Here is an 18,234-nt window from a genome sequence, read left to right on the forward strand (position 1 = left end):
ATAACTAATTATTTTAACTGTAATGACCTTGTTTAATATTGATTATCATTACTTTTGGATCAACCCATGTACATGGGATATTCATATCTCATACTAAATGTATGGGAGGGTTTAAAGTTAATTTTTTAGATATTTCTCGTATTATTTTTAAAAATTTATTATGGCCATTTTACTCATTAGGTTAAGTACTTTCGATATCAGTTTAAAGTTTTTTGATATCTGTAATAGTTACGGAATAATCGCCTGTGCACACTTAACGATTACACCCTGTATAAAATGCCTTTACAAACAAGAACAACACAATATAAAATATGAGATGTATACGTAAAATTGATTTGATTAAACTATCCAGTCGGTTCAGAGAATCCTTAGGCGCGGGTCAAACACAAGCGGCGCGGGCGCGGGCGTGCCATAAGCGCACCTCTTGAATCTGTTTTGCACCACGTCCTTCTTATACATTTTGTATGAAAGAATTTTGGACAGGCGTCGAGACGGCACGCCACGGTTGTGCCAAGGTTGCGCCAAGGTTGCGCCTTTCCAAAATTATTTCATACAAAATGCCAATAGCGCACCCGATGCACGCCGGCAGCGCGCCCGCGGCGCGCTCCCGGCGCGCCCGCGGCGCGCCGCGCCGCTTGTTTATGTCCCGCGCCTTAGAATATATATATAAAAATCCATACATTTGTGAGTATTTAAACTAAAAACTACTTAAACTAAAACCCAAATAGAAAGAGCTAAAAATAATATTCGCATCGATATCAAAACACAAGCGAATGTCAACGGCCTTACGGAGATACGATTGGCACACACAGCTAGACTTGGCGCTCTATCAATGACCAAAATGCATCGTGAAATTATTCCTGCTTTTGTCAACAACCCTGGACCGTTTGATGTGGGAAAAGCGCCTCTATACGCCACGAAATAGAGGTTTCATTTGTGTGGTTTGAGTGCTCAACGCATCGCCATAGTCGACAACATTGTACGCTAATGTGCCGGCTTCCTCACGAAAGTAGTGATGTGTGACACGAAATTATCGCATTTTACCGCTTACATTTTGGACTCGAAACAAAACATAAAATATAATTTCATTATGCACGCACATTCCGACACAGGAATTCCGTGAATTTATTTAATATAACATCCAGTTTCCGATAAAATTTAATGTATTTCAATATGAAAAGCCCTCAAAATGTTGCATATTTCCCAGCAATAATAAATTGAATTACTCATGTTGGGAATTTTGTATTTATACATGTATTAACGTAAAATAATTAACAGTTTATTAAATTACTGCATATTGTTTCGCAATAATTGATTATAACATTTAATCAAATTTACCATTGTTTACCATAAAATATTTTAATTAAAAAATTTAATAGTTTGCCCAATCCACGTTAAAGCTCAGTATAAATATTAACCTTCTTTTCTAAATATGTTCTAGAATTATTAACACAATTAACGAAGCTAGAAAAAGCACCTATTGATCTCCTTATCTCACAAATTTCATTATAATAACGACCCTGTTTTTAAATAGATAAGGCAGGGCGGCCATAATTAATTTATACGCAATTATCGAGTTACCGATGAAAATGCAATTAAACCGCGTCCAACAATATCTTGCATAACGCGTGTAAACAAATATTTATTGGAAATTTGATCTTATAGAGTCAATCTTTCAAGAGAAATCTCTCGATAGCAGCTCCGGAAAACCCATTGCTAATAATATGACGGATCGAATCTCTTAATCACGGTCTTAAATTAATAACGGACATACAGTTGAAATTTACGAAAATATGGAAGGGAAACTTAAATCAGAAGACGCGACATAAAAGTCCAATTTTAGAAATCAATTGAAGCCGAGGCAAGGAATCATTCAATTCTTTGAAACCTAGATATTACTTCTATAATATTTATTCTACGTCGAATCTAGCGAAGCTTCCTTACTTTGCATAAAATTACGAGTTTTCTAACAATCAATTCTTCTTTTGGCAATTTCCTTTTGGATATCTTGCGCCTTTAAAATGCAATTTTTGCTCGAGTAAATAGAATTTAGAGTCGTGAAATGGCTACCGAATGGGAGACAGGGTTCCTGTCCCATTTTGCATTAGTGCACATAATATAGCATTGTTACCTCGGGCCGTCTCCACTTGTGAGAATATTGTGCGCCAGTTGGGTCGGAATATCGTGTAAACTGTAAGCCCTGAATGAGGCAGCTAAAACATGGACGCAAGCGGAACCTAACCATGTTTCGGAAACGTCGAGTGAACATACACAACAATACATTTCATAAGCATGAAATGTGGGAAACTACATTAATGTAGCAAATAAATTATTTAATAAAATACTAAAATATAAAAACAAATCTATCCATTATTGACTATTGTATTCGCGAGTGTTAATCGGATTACCATAATCTGCTTTCTGCATGTTTCATAAAAGATGTGTTGAAATAAAATTTATAAAATATTAAAATATCGTACGATAGTTCGTCACATCACTACTATGACCAATTCGGTAGTAAACACATAAATAGTTCGTATTATTAATGGTGTTTCGTGACGCTTTATTCTTATGAAAATAAGCTAATAGTCCATCGAATGAGTCCCTCCAAGGGGGGTCTAGAGTGCGTGAGTTAGTAACGTAAGATGTTTCTTCGGAAACATGTCAAGAGTCCCTAGGTAATAAACATACTAAAACCCCGGGACACTAGGAGGAGCCCCGGAGTGGGGGGAGGGGGGAAATGGGACCATTTTTTCATTTTTCGCTTAAATCTCAAAAACGGTACATGTTAGAGAAAAACTTTCAAGCAAAAGTTGAAAGGCCATAAAATTATCTACAAGTTGTACCTCAATCATTTTTTCCTATATCCTACCGTTTCTGAGCTATACGCAGTAAAAAATGATTTTGGCTCAAACAATTTCCCCATACTACACGTCAATCGATCAAAAAATATTTATTTCTTCCAAAAAACTCAAATGTGCAACTTGTGACCGGTACTGATAGATTGCTCATAATTAGGTCTATAATCGGTAAAATAAACACATTCCTCCATGGAAGCCTTTAGGAGGAATCGATTGTCAAAATATTATATTAGGGTAGTTTGAGTTACTGAACTTGATCTTTTTATTTTTTTCTTCCAAAAAACTCAAAAGTGCAACTTGTGACCGGTACAGATAAATTGCTCATAATTAGGTCTATCATTGATAAAAATACTAGATTCCACCACGGAGGCGTTTACGGGGAATTGAATTTTATTAGGGTAGTTACGATACTTGAACTTTTTATTTTTTTTCTTCGAAAAAACTCAAAAGTGCAACTTGTGACCGACACCGATAGATTGCTCATAATTAGGTCTATCATTGATAAAAAAAACCAGATTCCACCATGGAGGCGTTTAGGAGGTATTGAATTTTATTAGGGTAGTTACGATACTTGAACTTTTTAACTAACTACACTAATAAAATTCAATTCCCCGTAAACGCCTCCATGGTGGAATCTGGTTTTTTTATCAATGATAGACCTAATTATGAGCAATCTATCGGTACTAGTCACAAGTTGCACTTTTGAGTTTTTTGGAAGAAAAAAAATAAAAAGTTCAAGTATCGTAACTACCCTAATAAAATTCAATTCCCCGTAAACGCCTCCGTGGTGGAATCTAGTATTTTTATCAATGATAGACCTAATTATGGGCAATCTATCTGTAACGGTCACAAGTTGCACGTTGCAAGTTGTTGTTTTGAGTTTTTTGGAAGAAAAAAATAAAAAGATCAAGTTCAGTAACTCAAACTGCCCTAATATAATATTTTGACAATCGATTCCTCCTAAAGTCTTCCATGGAGGAATGTGTTTATTTTACCAATTATAGACCTAATTAAGAGCAATCTATCAGTACCGGTCACAAGTTGCACTTTTGAGTTTTTTGGAAGAAAAAAATAAAAAGATCAAGTTCAGTAACTCAAACTACCCTAATATAATATTTTAACAATCGATTCCTCGTAAAGGCTTCCATGGAGAAATGTGTTTATTTTACCAATTATAGACCTAATTAAGAGTCATCTATCAGTACCGGTCACAAGTTGCACTTTTGAGTTTTTTGGAAGAAAAAAATAAAAAGATCAAGTTCAGTAACTACCCTAATCAAAATTCAATTCCCCGTAAACGCCTCCGTCGTGGAATCTGGTATTTTTATCAATGATAGACCTAATTATGAGCAATCTATCTGTACCGGTCACAAGTTGCAATTTTGAGTTTTTTGGAAGAAAAAAATAAAAAGATCAAGTTCAGTAACTCAAACTACCCTAATATAATATTTTGACAATCGATTCCTCCAAAAGACTTCCATGGAGGAATGTGTTTATTTTACCAATTATAGACCTAATTAAGAGCAATCTATTACAAGTTACACATTTGAGTTTTTTGGAAGAAAGAAATATTTTTTGATCGATTGATGTGTAGTATGGGGAAATTGTTTGAGCCAAAATCATTTTTTACTGCGTATAGCTCAGAAACGGTAGGATATAGGAAAAAATGATTGAGGTACAACTTGTAGATAATTTTATTGCCTTTCAACTTTTCCTTGAAAGTTTTTCTCTAACATGTACCGTTTTTGAGATTTAATCGAAAAATGAAAAAATGGTCCCATTTCCCCCCTCCCCCCACTCCGGGGCTCCTCCTAGTGTCCCGGGGTTTTAGTATGTTTATTACCTAGGGACTCTTGACATGTTTCCGAAAAAACATCTTACGTTACTAACTCACGCACTCTAGAACTTTTTATTCAATGGACTATAAGCGCTACGGTTAATTTACGCGAACGATCAGTAATATTCGCGCTTTGGCCGCAGCCGCGTAAACAAATATATCTTGCGCTTTACTGCTAATGGCTTCATTGATGCACTTCTCTGCCGCTACTTTTGATAATGTTAACAATGGACAGGTATGCGCCAACGCCTAATTGATACAGCGAAAGTATTCACAAGTTTAACCCTTCTATTTATTTAGTGACTATTCAAATCTATAACTCACAAATTAATCTTAATAAATCCTCTTATTTATTCATATTGTATCGTATTAAGTACTTTTCACACGTTAATACTCAAATAGGATTAAAAACAAAACTCTTTATAGTACGTAAATACTATTCACGATTTTAATCCGCTTTACTACGTCGAGTTAGAATTTCAGTGTGAAATATTTTAATGGAATTAATATAAACATTAAGCGCATTAAAAACTTGCATAAAATTTCTAATGGATAACATGATAAAATTATATTCAGGGCTGATACACACTACACTCTTTCCAATATTAGCCCAATCCTAATCGCATGCTAATATTCCGTCCTCAATATGAACTCATTTCGGATTCTCAATAGATCTACTTTTATGTATAGCGGCTGTTATTATTGGGAGCGTATGTTACTTATCATAGCGGCGCCCGCGTGTTTATCTCTATCATATCCCGCACTAAACTGTAAGAAGCCGGTGAGCGTCGGCCGTCGCCTTGAGTCGCATCTCCGCTGGCGACGTTAACAAGCCGCACATGCCCGTGGCCCATGCCACCTCATGAATACTAACAAATGACATTAAAATTTGACAGCCGACTTATCGAAGGACAGCGTAATGACCAAAGCGAATAGAATGAACCGTGACGATTCGCGTTTTCCTTTGTTTCGTCTCGTCTTAAAAGTTTTATAAAATGTGGCCAAAGGATTTTCCATTGTTGCGAAAAATTCAAAACAAGACACCGACGTTGTACTCTCGCTAATTTACTATGGAACAGGCGAAACAAAATAATATCTAAGATGACAACGAGCTTTGAGAGAGAGCCCTAGAGCGAACATTTCTTCATTTAAAAATATTTATATGTAATGAAAAATATATTTTTCATTAATTTGAATTCCCGCGCAATCTGACCGAAACATCAAAACAGTTTATAATTCTATGTTTGAGTCTAATCTGTGGTAAAGAAAACTTGAAGGTAATCTATGGATCTCACAAAAAGCGCTCGTCATTGTGGATAAAATTACTATTGATCCTTTATTGTGATTTAATTAAGAAACGACACAATTATAAACATTAAATGTTGTTTCTTTATTTACAGGTACGATCTTGTGTTAATACTAAATGTGAAATTGAACTAATGAATACTAAATGTGAACTATGTAAACTAATTACAATAAAAACTTTATTTACAGAGAAACTCAATTGTGTTTTGTGTCGCCCAAAACTTGGGAAAATACCTTATAAAACAACATTTATTGTAAGAAGATGGAAAAATTAAAATTTATGTTCCAAGTAAAACCAACAACAGATGGAAAGTCAAACTTTATTGCCATAACCTCAATTGCCACGCAAGATGACAGAGTCTACTTAATCCCTGAAGAATATCAAACAATATCGTTTCATAAACATATCTTAGCCTCGAAAAGCTTCACCACTGTGAAAAATACATTAAAAAAACGATATCAAACCAGAAATGTTTGGATAAAAACTACAGAGGATATTTTGAAAACATATGTTGATGAGGACGGCAACATGATTTTCCAGGACCAATTTCTAGAGGAAAGTACCCAAGAACAATTATCTTTTGAGAGTAAAAAGTATTCTGAAGATCCTGTAATAAAAATTTTAGAAAAATTAGTTGAAGATCAACAAAACAAAGAAAAACAAAGCGTAAAAAAGTTAGCCGAGAGATTTGTTATTGAAAAGTTTGACGGAAGAAACTCAAGTGCATATGAGTGGATGAATGTATTTGAAAAAGAATGTACAAGGTTTGATATAATAAAAGATGAAGAAAAAATTGAAATCTTCCGACTATTTTTAGAAAAATCATGCATTGATTGGTATTCTTCCATGATGATAAAGTTAAGTATACACTCCGAATGGTCAAAATGGAAATCAAGTTTCTTGCAAACCTATGCCAATAAAGGTTGGACATCTAGCAAGTATGCTTTATCGTTCAAGTATCAATCAGGATCTTTACTAGACTATGCAGTGAAAAAGGAAAAACTTTTACTCGAGATAAGGAAAACAATGGATTCAGGTACCCTAATAGACCTTATTGCGGCTGGTTTGCCAGAACATGTACTTAACAGGATTGATAGGGAAACATTGAAAGATACAATAGATCTTTTCAATGAACTGAGAAAGTTTGAACATTTGGAAAACAAAAAGAATTATTCTAACTATAGAAAATATGGAAACTTAAAAGGCAACTATAAAAACGAAGATAAAACCCCATGTAAAATTTGTGAAATGTTAAAAAAGGGAATTCGCTATCACCCCGAATCTGCCTGTTGGTTTAAAACAAGAGAAGATGATAAAACAAAAGAGAAAAACATAAAACATATAAATAACTCAGTGATAGAAGCAGAATTACATGAAACGGAACAAAAAAACTAATAGTGACACCGTTAATAAATGTCAAACTGTTAATAAATGATACATTAGCAATTGATGGAATATATGATTCGGGTTCAAATGTTTCTCTAATTAATTCAAAATTATTAAAACTAAAAGGCAAAGGAAACAGTTTGAACAAAGCAAATTTAGTAACAATTAATGGTGTCAAAAAGGCAAGTGGTTTGACAAACTTAAAAATTAAAATATTTAAAATAGAAGAAAATGTCAAAGTATACATTATAGATGAACAAAACTTCAAATATGATTTTTTGATTGGATTAGACATGATAAAGAAGTTCAAGTTAATACAAAATGAGGACTTAAAAATTACCCAAAAACTAAACTTGAATGAAGAACAAGTAGAAGATATTGATACAAATATACAAATAAATACTAAGAGAAAAAAACAAAAGAAAGTGGAAGAAGCTTCTAATGAAATAATAGAAAACAAAAATATAAAGAAAGAATATAGGATTAATTTTAATGAAAATGTAAAAGAAGAGGATTTTGAAATAAATACTAACAATTTAAATGAATATCAGAAAGCGGAAATAAATAAATTGATTAATAAATATAACACAGTTTTTGCAAAGAATAAATATGATGTTGGAACTGTTAACGGCTATGAAGCCAGAATAGATTTGTTAGTAGACACATATTGCAATAAAAGGCCCTACAGATGCACTGTCGAAGACAAAAGAGAAATAGAAGAGCAAATAGGTAAATTATTGGATAATACACTTATAGAAGAATCCTACAGCCCATTTGCTGCACCTGTCACATTGGCATTTAAAAAAGAAGAAAATAAAAAATCAAGGCTATGTATAGACTTCAGAGATTTAAACAAGATTGTAGTACCAGAAGCCCAACCATTTCCGCTAATAGAAGATTTAATAACTAAGACAAGAAATTGCAATTTTTATTCAACACTTGACATAAACTCTGCATTCTGGTCTATCCCTTTGAGAATAGAAGACAGGAAGAAGACAGGATTTGTAACACAAGAAGGACACTTCCAGTGGACTTGTCTCCCGTTTGGTCTAAAAACTGCACCAGCAATTTTCCAAAGGATATTAAGTAACATACTAAGAAAATACAGACTCACAGATTTTGCTGTAAATTACATAGATGACATTTTGATATTTTCAAAATCTTTTGACGAACATATCCATCACCTAACACAGCTGTTTGAAGCCATAAAAACAGAAGGATTCAGATTAAAATTTAAAAAGTGTACATTTGCATCAAACTCTGTAAAATACCTAGGTCATATAATTCAAAATAATTCTATTAAACCAGTGAAAGATAATCTGATTTCGATAAGGAATTTCCCTACTCCTAAAACTCAGAAAAATGTAAGACAGTTTCTAGGAAAAATCAATTTTTATAATGAATATATACCAGGAAGTGCGATAATATTAGATCCGTTGCATAATTTACTTAGGAAAAATCAACCATTTATTTGGTCTGATGAATGTCAGAAAGCATTTGAGAAAATAAAAAGTCTCCTATGCTCTCAACCAGTGCTAGAAATTTTTGATAAAGATTTACCGATTAATATTTACACAGATGCTTCTATTCAGGGTGTTGGAGCTATTTTGAAACAGACGCAGTTAGATGGAAAAGAAAAACCAGTAGCTTATTTTTCTAAGAAACTTAATGGAGCCCAAAAGAAAAAAAAAGCGATATATTTAGAGTGCTTGGCTATCAAAGAAGCAGTGCGATACTGGCAGTACTGGCTGATAGGAAAATCATTTACAGTTTATTCAGACCATAAACCACTAGAACATATGAATTTGAAAGCGAGAACAGATGAAGAATTAGGCGACTTGACATACTACCTATCACAGTATGATTTTAATATAAAATATGCTCCAGGAAAAGATAATTTGGAAGCGGAATTTATAATATTTTAAATAACTAAAAGCTGCAAAAAACAAACAGCACAAACAATTAAGAGGATTTAAATGAATAAGTAAAAAATAAATAATTAATAATTAAAAACATTTCATAGGAAAATGAACAGCTTTAAACTAAACAATTTAAAACGCTTCATAACAATAATGAGCAATTAACAAAAATGTTTTATGCATAGCTTCTATTAGTTTAATCAATAACTAAAAAAAACACATGTACCTAATTACAATGCAATATCAGATAGCTTAAATATTAAATGAAGCAAACCTGCACAATAATTTTGGATAAAATTTAACAAATATACAGTTCATATATCAAATGATTTGTATATCATAGGATTCCTTGGATGTCTACAGGTTTTACCCAGCCTAGATAATGAGCGCTTAGGTAGATATCAATTGATATGAAATAAAGAAAAGAAAACAAGACTAAAGTAAAACAAAACCCATCCCACCAACGCAAGACACACAATAATCAAAACCTTCGCTGCACAACAAAATACCATCGCCGCATCGCATCGTATCGATAAAAAAAACGCGTTGCGAAATATCGACTTACATGAACGACTACATACGAGCGCGGTTCATTCGTCAGTCACTGTGTCCACTTGCCTTGACTTGTCCGAGGAGCAGGTCGTCAAGCAGCCCCGTCTCCTGGCAGAGGGAGCGCGTGAGGAGCCGCTTCTTGCGCCGCTTGTGCATGGTGAGGAAGCGGCCGGTGCGCACCAGCCGCCGCGCCATGTCATCTAGCTCGCCGGGATCCATGGCGTGGCGTCGAGGTTGCTCCACTTGAACTGTAATAATAATTACTGGTTAGATACAAGTAGAGATACGTTACATTAATATGTTTGTATTGTCCTGGCTTCAGCAGGATATCACTTGATGGAAAGTGTTCTTAAACACCAACAACATAAGAGGCAATGCGGGTGTGTTGCCAGCTCTCTAGAAAGATTTTTTTAAAGTTAAACTCACGAACAAATATGCTGAGGAAACAAATGATAAGGTACCTCTATAATGCATAAGTGTTACAGGTGCCTGTCTCAAATGGAACAAACTGCTTAATTTAAAATAACTGAGGGATATTTATCATGTATCTGGAGTTCACAAATTATCAAATTTAACGCTTCTCAAAACCATATTCGAAGTTTGGCGCTACAAAACATCTCTAACGACAATTATACACACGTCAAGGTATCACATTAGAAGTTGTGCAAGTTCCAGAGTTGTGTAGTTCTCTAACAAGCTAACAGTTGCCGTGATACGTCGCACGTGTACAGATGTTTGGCCGCATTGATACGCCATTGTAAATTGTATATCATAAGTTGTGTAAGTCACAACACAGCGAAACTTGGAGGTAGCTTGGAGATCATAGGAGTGTGTTGATTTAATATATTATATGTTATATAATATGTTATATTGATATACCAATATTATAAAGCTAATCTCAAGTACCCCGATTTGAACAATTACTTTACTGTTAGATAGTCCAATTATCGAGGAAGGCTATGGGCTATAATTTATATCATCAGGCTACGACCATAATAAAAGCAAATCAAGGTAAAACCGCGGACACAGCTAAAGCTTGATAATATAGAATCTAAATTTTGTCGGATTATTTATCTGTCCGAATGTTTGGATTGTTTGGATTTCTCACCGAGCAATATAATAATTAAATTTCTAGTTCCAGCCAACTGCTACAAACATTGAGAACTAAGAACGTCACTGTATATTCATCTATTCCACAAAACACACAAGAGCGCAGCTTGTTTTAACTTCCATTTTAATTCAATTCAGTTGCAGCTCGTCCAAGTTTCGGACCATCGTCTATTTGCTGAGTTCGGACGTCTATAGAAAGTCTCTAACTCTCAATCCGCAGTTCAGTTTAGATAACATATTAATTAGCGCGATTCATAGCCTAGGAAATTTATGTTCGAAGTGGCTGAGATTGTAACTCAATAATAAACTCGAGTGCCTCTTACAATTGCAAACACACTCTAACTAAATCTAAATTGTAAGATGTTAAACCTTGTAATACACTTTAAATTTTACTGTAGTAACTTAAATAATAAATGAACTAATATCACAAACACACAAAAAACAATAACAACAAAAACAAACAGTATTATTGAAGAAAAGCATCCTTGAAAACAAAACAACAACCCGTTTATAAATGCGTCTAATTTGTTCACACTAGACTTTATTACAAAAACTTAAGCAAATCGACAGCACGACTGATTTAAGTACCTGGCATTCTCGAAACCGAACTATCACGTATAATAAAACACAAGAATATATCACATAGGAACTAACACAGACCTGCCTCGCCACCAACTGATGCCGATAAAGGAAAATTACTGTTCAAGAAAAGAATTGCATTCGTTACCGTCACGGCTCTTATTAAATGTGTAATTACATCTGAGCGGGGAAATGTATTGAGAGTCGAACAAACCGATCGCTTTTCTTTTGGTTAATGAGGTAGACGTGAATAAGTGTTATTTTATTATTAAAGGGATTGAAACTAGGATTTAAGTTTGTTTTCAGTTTGTGGTTTACTTTCTTACTCGTATAAAGTGTAATGAATAATGTGAACAGTTAAAAGTATTTAATTATATGAACGTAATCTTTAATTTAAGGATAAAGAAAACACTTCGCCTGATGATAAGGGAAACTCAGTGAGAAGAAAGAGAGACAATTTATTTGAATGAGTCATTGCCGTCTTAAAATAAAACAAAACAAAGTTCCGCGTGTGTTATAGCAAAGTGAAACACAACTTGTTATTATTATTATTAAAGTAAATATTATTACTAGAATGCATTAAATCTTTAGTCAAAACAATCCACCCAACACATAAATAACTACACAGCGACACTTGCGTGAATCATAATTTAGCTATAATCGATACACGTAGGTATGTACCTAGTAAACGAACAGTTTAATACAAATGAATGTCATATGTGACGTTGACGACGCGGTTGGCGCGGTGGTAAAGTAACTGCCTACTGAGCCGACGGTCCCGGGTTCGATCCCCGGTCAGGGCAAATATTTGTGTGATGAACTCAATTATTTGTTCTTGGGTCTGGGTGTTATTATCTATATATGTATTTATTAAATATTATATTTATGGTCGCCTAGTACCCACAACACAAGCCTTAATTGAGCTTACTGTGGGACTAGGTCGATTTGTGTAATAATGTCCTAAATATTTATTTATTATTTATTTATTTATATGAAATCATATCAGTTGGCGGGTGCGCGGCGGGTGGCGGGTGCACGGCAGGCGTCGGGCGGCGGGCTGCGGGCGGCGGGCCGGCGGGCGGCGGGCGAGGCGCGACTCGCAGCGCGAAGCAGAATGCTATTTATCACACAGTGTTTACCGATCGTTGATAAGAAAGCCAGTAAAAGCTTGTATGACTCGCGCCAACTGCACACAAACAAACACTACTACACACTGCTATCACGGCTAGATAATTAAGAGAATGTACGTTAGAATGTTACAATCGATACGTTTCGAATTAATCAGTGTTTCGTTTGTACACTATTTACCGCTGTTAATTTATTATCGAATACGTGTATTTAATTGATCGCTAGTTAGTTTACTCCGCAGTTCATATTTTAGCATTTACGTATCAAAATTATTTACCTCGCGACCCGCTCGAACATGTTCGGCACTGATGATATCGAATTTTCATTAAATGTAATGAACGAGGTCAATTTATAGTTAAATCAACAACCGAAACATGTTATTACAGCAGAGAAGTTTATGAAAATATGTACCTAAGTATATTATTTTAACAAAAGTAAATTTTTATATTAAATAGTATACTGTTTCACAAAGCAGCGCAACTCATACAAAGTGCACAGTGCAGCACTAAGTAGTATCCGACTTCTCTCGAGGAGTTGTCGTAAGCTCGCTTTGCCTTTTGCGTCTAATTTTTTGCTCACAGTGTAGCTATGAGAAGTCGATCTATATAAGGTCCCGAGTTATAATTGCTAGTAATACGTGACTGTGTTAGACGAATAACATCAATATTAATGTAGCCGTAAAAGCTCTCGATGGTTCCGAGTCGGGGGGGAAATATAGCGGGTGGGAAAATATTTCTAAGGAAACCTTTACGGGAATTGGAATTTTTACACTTATTAAACACAAATACTGGGGGTAGTTCTACAAAGGAGAGGTAATCTGGCTTACAATCCAGTTTAAAGGAAGCGATCAGTGCCTTCCATAAATTCGATGAAATAAACAGAACCAGATGAAACTTTATAGTACCACCCTCGCATGCTCTCGCAGATAAAACATATAGGTGGATTGTTTTATTCATCAATCCCGGCTTTGTGCAGCGGACACGCGGTACACTCAAATCATATTTTCACGGAAAAACTATCACAGAGGACTTGTACAAATCGATGTTTGGATTTTTCCGTAATCCAGATTTTCAGTTTTTAATCTCTATCTGGATTTGGTATTTCCAATATTGTAAATTTCATTCATAGTTCAATATTCTAACTTTCGTTTGAAAATTCATGTTACATCCGCTATATCAAATAATTCAATCACGTTTTTAATAAGTATGAACTTTCGTAAATGAGGAAGTAATAACATATGTATAAATACAATGGTTCTCAAAAAAAAAACATTTCATATTCAGATCTACTTTTTACAGAGCATACCTACGCTTGCATAGTCTTAAAGAGTAGGTAATACCTACATCACATCCCAATTTGAATCAATTTATTACATTTATTGTTCGAAAAAACGTAATCTTAAGTAGATCAAAATAAATGAAGTTGCATAAAGAGACCTTTTTAAAAAACTACGTAAAAAGAATATTATTTCAATAGTTGAGTTATTACATACATAATGGTCTGAGCTTTAGACGAGGAGTTAATGTACCTGTTGGTCTCACTAATGAATCGTATTCATTAGTGAATTCACATTCAGATTATTAAACGTAACAAAGGTAATTTTCTCCTATTATTTCTAGCAAATATGGACTAATATTTGTTTGAAATTTGAAATACGAATTATATTCACAAATCACATTGCAAATAGCTGTTATATACATAATATAACAAATTACAGCAAAAGATAATTACAATATAAACGTGAAAAAAATAACTTTGTGAAAACCTTAGGTGAAAACGTATTGAGAATAATTCACAAAACACCGAGTCTCTAATTATTATAAATAGATTTTCAAGAACACAGCGGCGTCAACGGATGGTGACAGAAAGACGTCAATCAGAACATATTTTAAAATTTCCGCCCATGTTTTGTCAATCAAAAGGGAAAAGTTTTTATATTTTCCTTCAAACAATGTTATATTTTTCTAGAAAATTTCGAAATTTACATACCTATTTAAATAAGATAATAATAACGTCGGTCCAAAATATAATTATAATTTATTAAGTTTTTTAATAAACAAGAAATACAACATACAGCATTATGCGTTTCAACTGAAAGAATGCACCGAATCTAACACATGGCTGGTCTTACATTCCGATACATTTACCCTTAATGAGAACGTCGCTAGAAAATCGTCTATAGACGTAATATAGACGATTTTCTAGATTACTCTTGCGTATAAACGTCACATTCCCAGAGCATATACGCTCCAGGCATATACGCTTTACTAAGCATACACGATCACAACGCAACTGATAATTCGCCACTTCATATTCATTATGAGTTGCGCGCTGAAGACGAGCAATTTGTTTATTTACCCAAAGCGGTATCTGAGAGCGACACGCCGTCCGTCAAATTCCGTACAAAACTATACAAAGGGCTCTTTCAATTTATGCGTTTCGTATCGGACCGCTGCCGCACGTTTTCCGTGCCGCTAGTTATAACCCGCTGCCGTGCCGTTGCAGTACGGTAGCAGTCCGTTACCAAACGCTGAAATTGAAAGCGTATCTGACTGCCGTGCGTTTGTATGCTAGTGCTGTTTTAAATTTATAGTTTGGTTTTTAAGTTGGCAACTCTGTTAGTCAATTTCAATTTCAACTGCCCGTCCGTATAATTACCACGACTGACTTATACATTATAACCTCAAAACGCGCGTATTTCTGTACTTGAGTACCCGTAGAAATGTAAGATGATTGAATTAGATTAGACCAAAAAATTAATTTTTAGAGCACGAATATTCTCTGTCAAATGACAAATCATACCGATATATCGATATTTTGTAATAAAAATATCAATATCGATATTGATATATTTTCAAAAAACATCGATACGATATATATCGATACTTTATTGCAATTCCGACATCCCTATGGGACTTGCGACGTTGCCGTCCTGCTGTCGAGCGTTCGCGGTACGGACGCCGCACTGTTGCCGCACTGTTGCCGCACCGTGCATTTTGTATGAAAACAAACGACCGGCCGTGCGCCGTACGACAAACGCACCGCTTCGGCACTGTAGCGGTCCGATACGAAACGCATAAATTGAAAGAGCCCAAAACAAGCTTTTAATCTTTCAGCCCTGTCATCCGATTGATTGCATTGTTACCGAAATTAAAAGGCCCGTCGGCTCGATCGCACGCCACCGAGTGCTTCCGAATGGATTATTTTCGCTTGTATTACTTCAAATAAATTGAATAACAATCAATTTTCACGAATGGCTTTAAAAATTAAATGCATTCATTCACACTAGTATTATAAAGGTCGTATAAGTTTTAACTACGTTTTAATAAAAGCATTACATATATCACATCGACAAAACAAAACGTTTTATTTCAATCACGTAAAGCATAACACCTCGTTTACAGAAGAACGTTTACAGGTAAACACAGTTATTACTAACATATAGATTAGTGATGCAACGAATACTACTTTTACGAATACGAATACGAATATCAAACCTACTATTCGGCGAATCCGAATACGAATACGAATATCTCGCCCTGGCAATAAAAGACTTATTTATTTAATGAATGTTTACTCTTCTAATAATTAAAATTTACAATAGGCAAATTTTTATTTAAAAAACATAAAATTCGTAGATTTTCTGGTTTTAGGCGATTTTTTTTCAGTCTGGATGTTTCCAGCCGTTGAAAAGTCTTTCCGAAGCGACTGTACATGGCTTCAGTGAAAAATATTTTTGGGCGACTTTTTTTTTTGACTTGGGAAATGGACATCTTCTCGCCAAAAGGCCAGTAGATCAGCAGTCTCTGTACACGTCATATTTTTACGCGCGAATTTTAAATCTGTAGTAAATAGAGTTGCGTACAAAAATATTCGTTTTTAAATATTCGTATATTCGCCGAATACGAATATTCGGTAAATGTCTACTATTCGGCGAATACGAATATTTGTATTCGTATTCGTTGCATCACTAATATAGATATGTTAAAGGCTGATCACAGCGAGTGTGCCCTTAGCCTCAAATGTCATTAATTACAAGCAAAGGACGCTCATGGGCCAAACACTCGGGAGATACTTCTGGGAAAACCGTCCTGCCGTCCGCACGGCTCATGTAAAAGCTTAACACACACTCTTTAACTATTTCACTTGAAATACCTCAAATTTCTGCTAAGATACTTTTGCTTTGTAAACCTGATATTATACATTTTGGTTTTGATGTCGTCCTTAAAGTTGAAGTTTAACCATTTTTTAATAGTTGATATAAAAAATATGAACATTGAACATGTTACCATGACTTTCAATAAAACGTATCTATGCACCTAAACACAATACAAATTAATGTTTATAAACAATGATTACAGGTGATAATGTAGCTTAATGTCCTTTCTCTGGTATTAAAATATCTCCATACCAAATTTCATGAAAATTGGTTCAGTAGTTTAAGCGTGATTGAGTAACAGACAGACAGAGTTACTTTCGCATTTATAATATTAGTATGGATTTTTTAAAGAATAGAAAAAAAAACATGAGCCAATTTGTTCTCTGCCTTTTATCTATCAGAGTAGGTATATCTTACAAATGATTGCAAACAATATTCCAAACACCTTATGAAACAGTGAATAAATTGTGCATAAAAATCTATAATTCAAAAGCATAAACCAAAACACCGCAAGGAAAGCATAACACGCGCATAATGCATCCACTGCTCGGGTGTAAAATGTTAAAAACAAAGCGGCATGGTTATTATGCGCCCTATTTACAGGACAATCGGCTCTCCGTCAACAACATTAGCATACCCATCACCATACTGACACATGATCACACCTGTTTGACTAGCACCTACTGCCGTGTATAATGCGGGATAGGCTGCTTACTTGCAAATAAGTGGAATACAAATAGACTTTCGCTGAGCCAATACGCAAGTGGAAATTTTTATCTCACTACTTTTTTCGCAACGCTATTGGTCGGTACCTCAAGGTATACCTTTGACTCTGAAAGCCTAATGGAATATCTTGTAGCTTTCTAAAATAAAGTGCTAAGTTATCTACAAATATTCAATTAGCCAACTGTATACATTGTACCATCTAATCATCAACGAACAAATTTTCCCAGCAAAACTATTGAACATTCAAGCATATTTGCGCAAGCACAATTAGTTACTTCAGAAAATAAAGTAACATCGTATTCGGAACAAATTGCAGAAGCGAAAAGCGTGCTAAATATCGACGAGTTCCCTTCAATAATATTGCTTCACGATAATTTGTTTACAGACCGTAAATAAAGAATTGAATCGATCTCTTTATTATAATCATGTCTTAGGTCACGACGGGAAGATAAATCAATAAATTAATTCTCTTGCAACACACGGAGAACAATTGAATTGTTTACTACACATTCCACATATAGTTGTGCGGTTATTTTTAGTAATCCCACATTATAGTTTACACACAGCATCCGATACGATGACGATTGTATACCGATTACCGATACTTTTTCGTGTAAATAAAATTACGAGAAGTATCATATTTTAAGGTCACTATTTTTATCATCATTATT

At 34.5% G+C, this 18,234-nt stretch overlaps 2 protein-coding genes across 4 annotated transcripts in view; one reads left to right on the forward strand and one right to left on the reverse strand.

Moving 5' to 3' along the window:
- The window catches only part of LOC149491550 (uncharacterized), a 135,492-nt gene that overhangs the window by 87,675 nt on the left and 29,583 nt on the right, over nt 1–18,234 (reverse strand). For all 3 annotated transcript variants that reach the window (XM_089695233.1, XM_089695237.1, XM_089695225.1), the window contains exon 3: nt 9,928–10,109. In XM_089695233.1, the coding sequence (XP_089551359.1) occupies nt 9,928–10,109 (182 nt within the window). The remainder of the gene's footprint in view (nt 1–9,927; nt 10,110–18,234) is intronic.
- Nucleotides 5,866–8,500, forward strand: LOC149491551 (uncharacterized). The gene is made up of 2 exons (XM_089695171.1): nt 5,866–6,098; nt 6,193–8,500. Exon 2 carries the CDS (start codon nt 6,266–6,268, stop codon nt 7,397–7,399), a length of 1,134 nt encoding a protein of 377 aa, XP_089551297.1. The 5' UTR covers nt 5,866–6,098; nt 6,193–6,265; the 3' UTR covers nt 7,400–8,500.

The sequence above is a fragment of the Colias philodice genome, chromosome 1 (assembly GCF_061535455.1).
Source record: "Colias philodice isolate Cphi_HAF_F1 chromosome 1, ilColPhil1 Martin Lab GWU primary, whole genome shotgun sequence".
Taxonomy (NCBI): Eukaryota; Metazoa; Arthropoda; class Insecta; order Lepidoptera; family Pieridae; genus Colias; species Colias philodice.

Coding starts and splice junctions, on each gene's coding strand:
- LOC149491551 (XM_089695171.1), top strand. CDS start 6,266: ATGGAAAAATTAAAATTTATGTTCCAAGTAAAACCAACAACAGATGGA.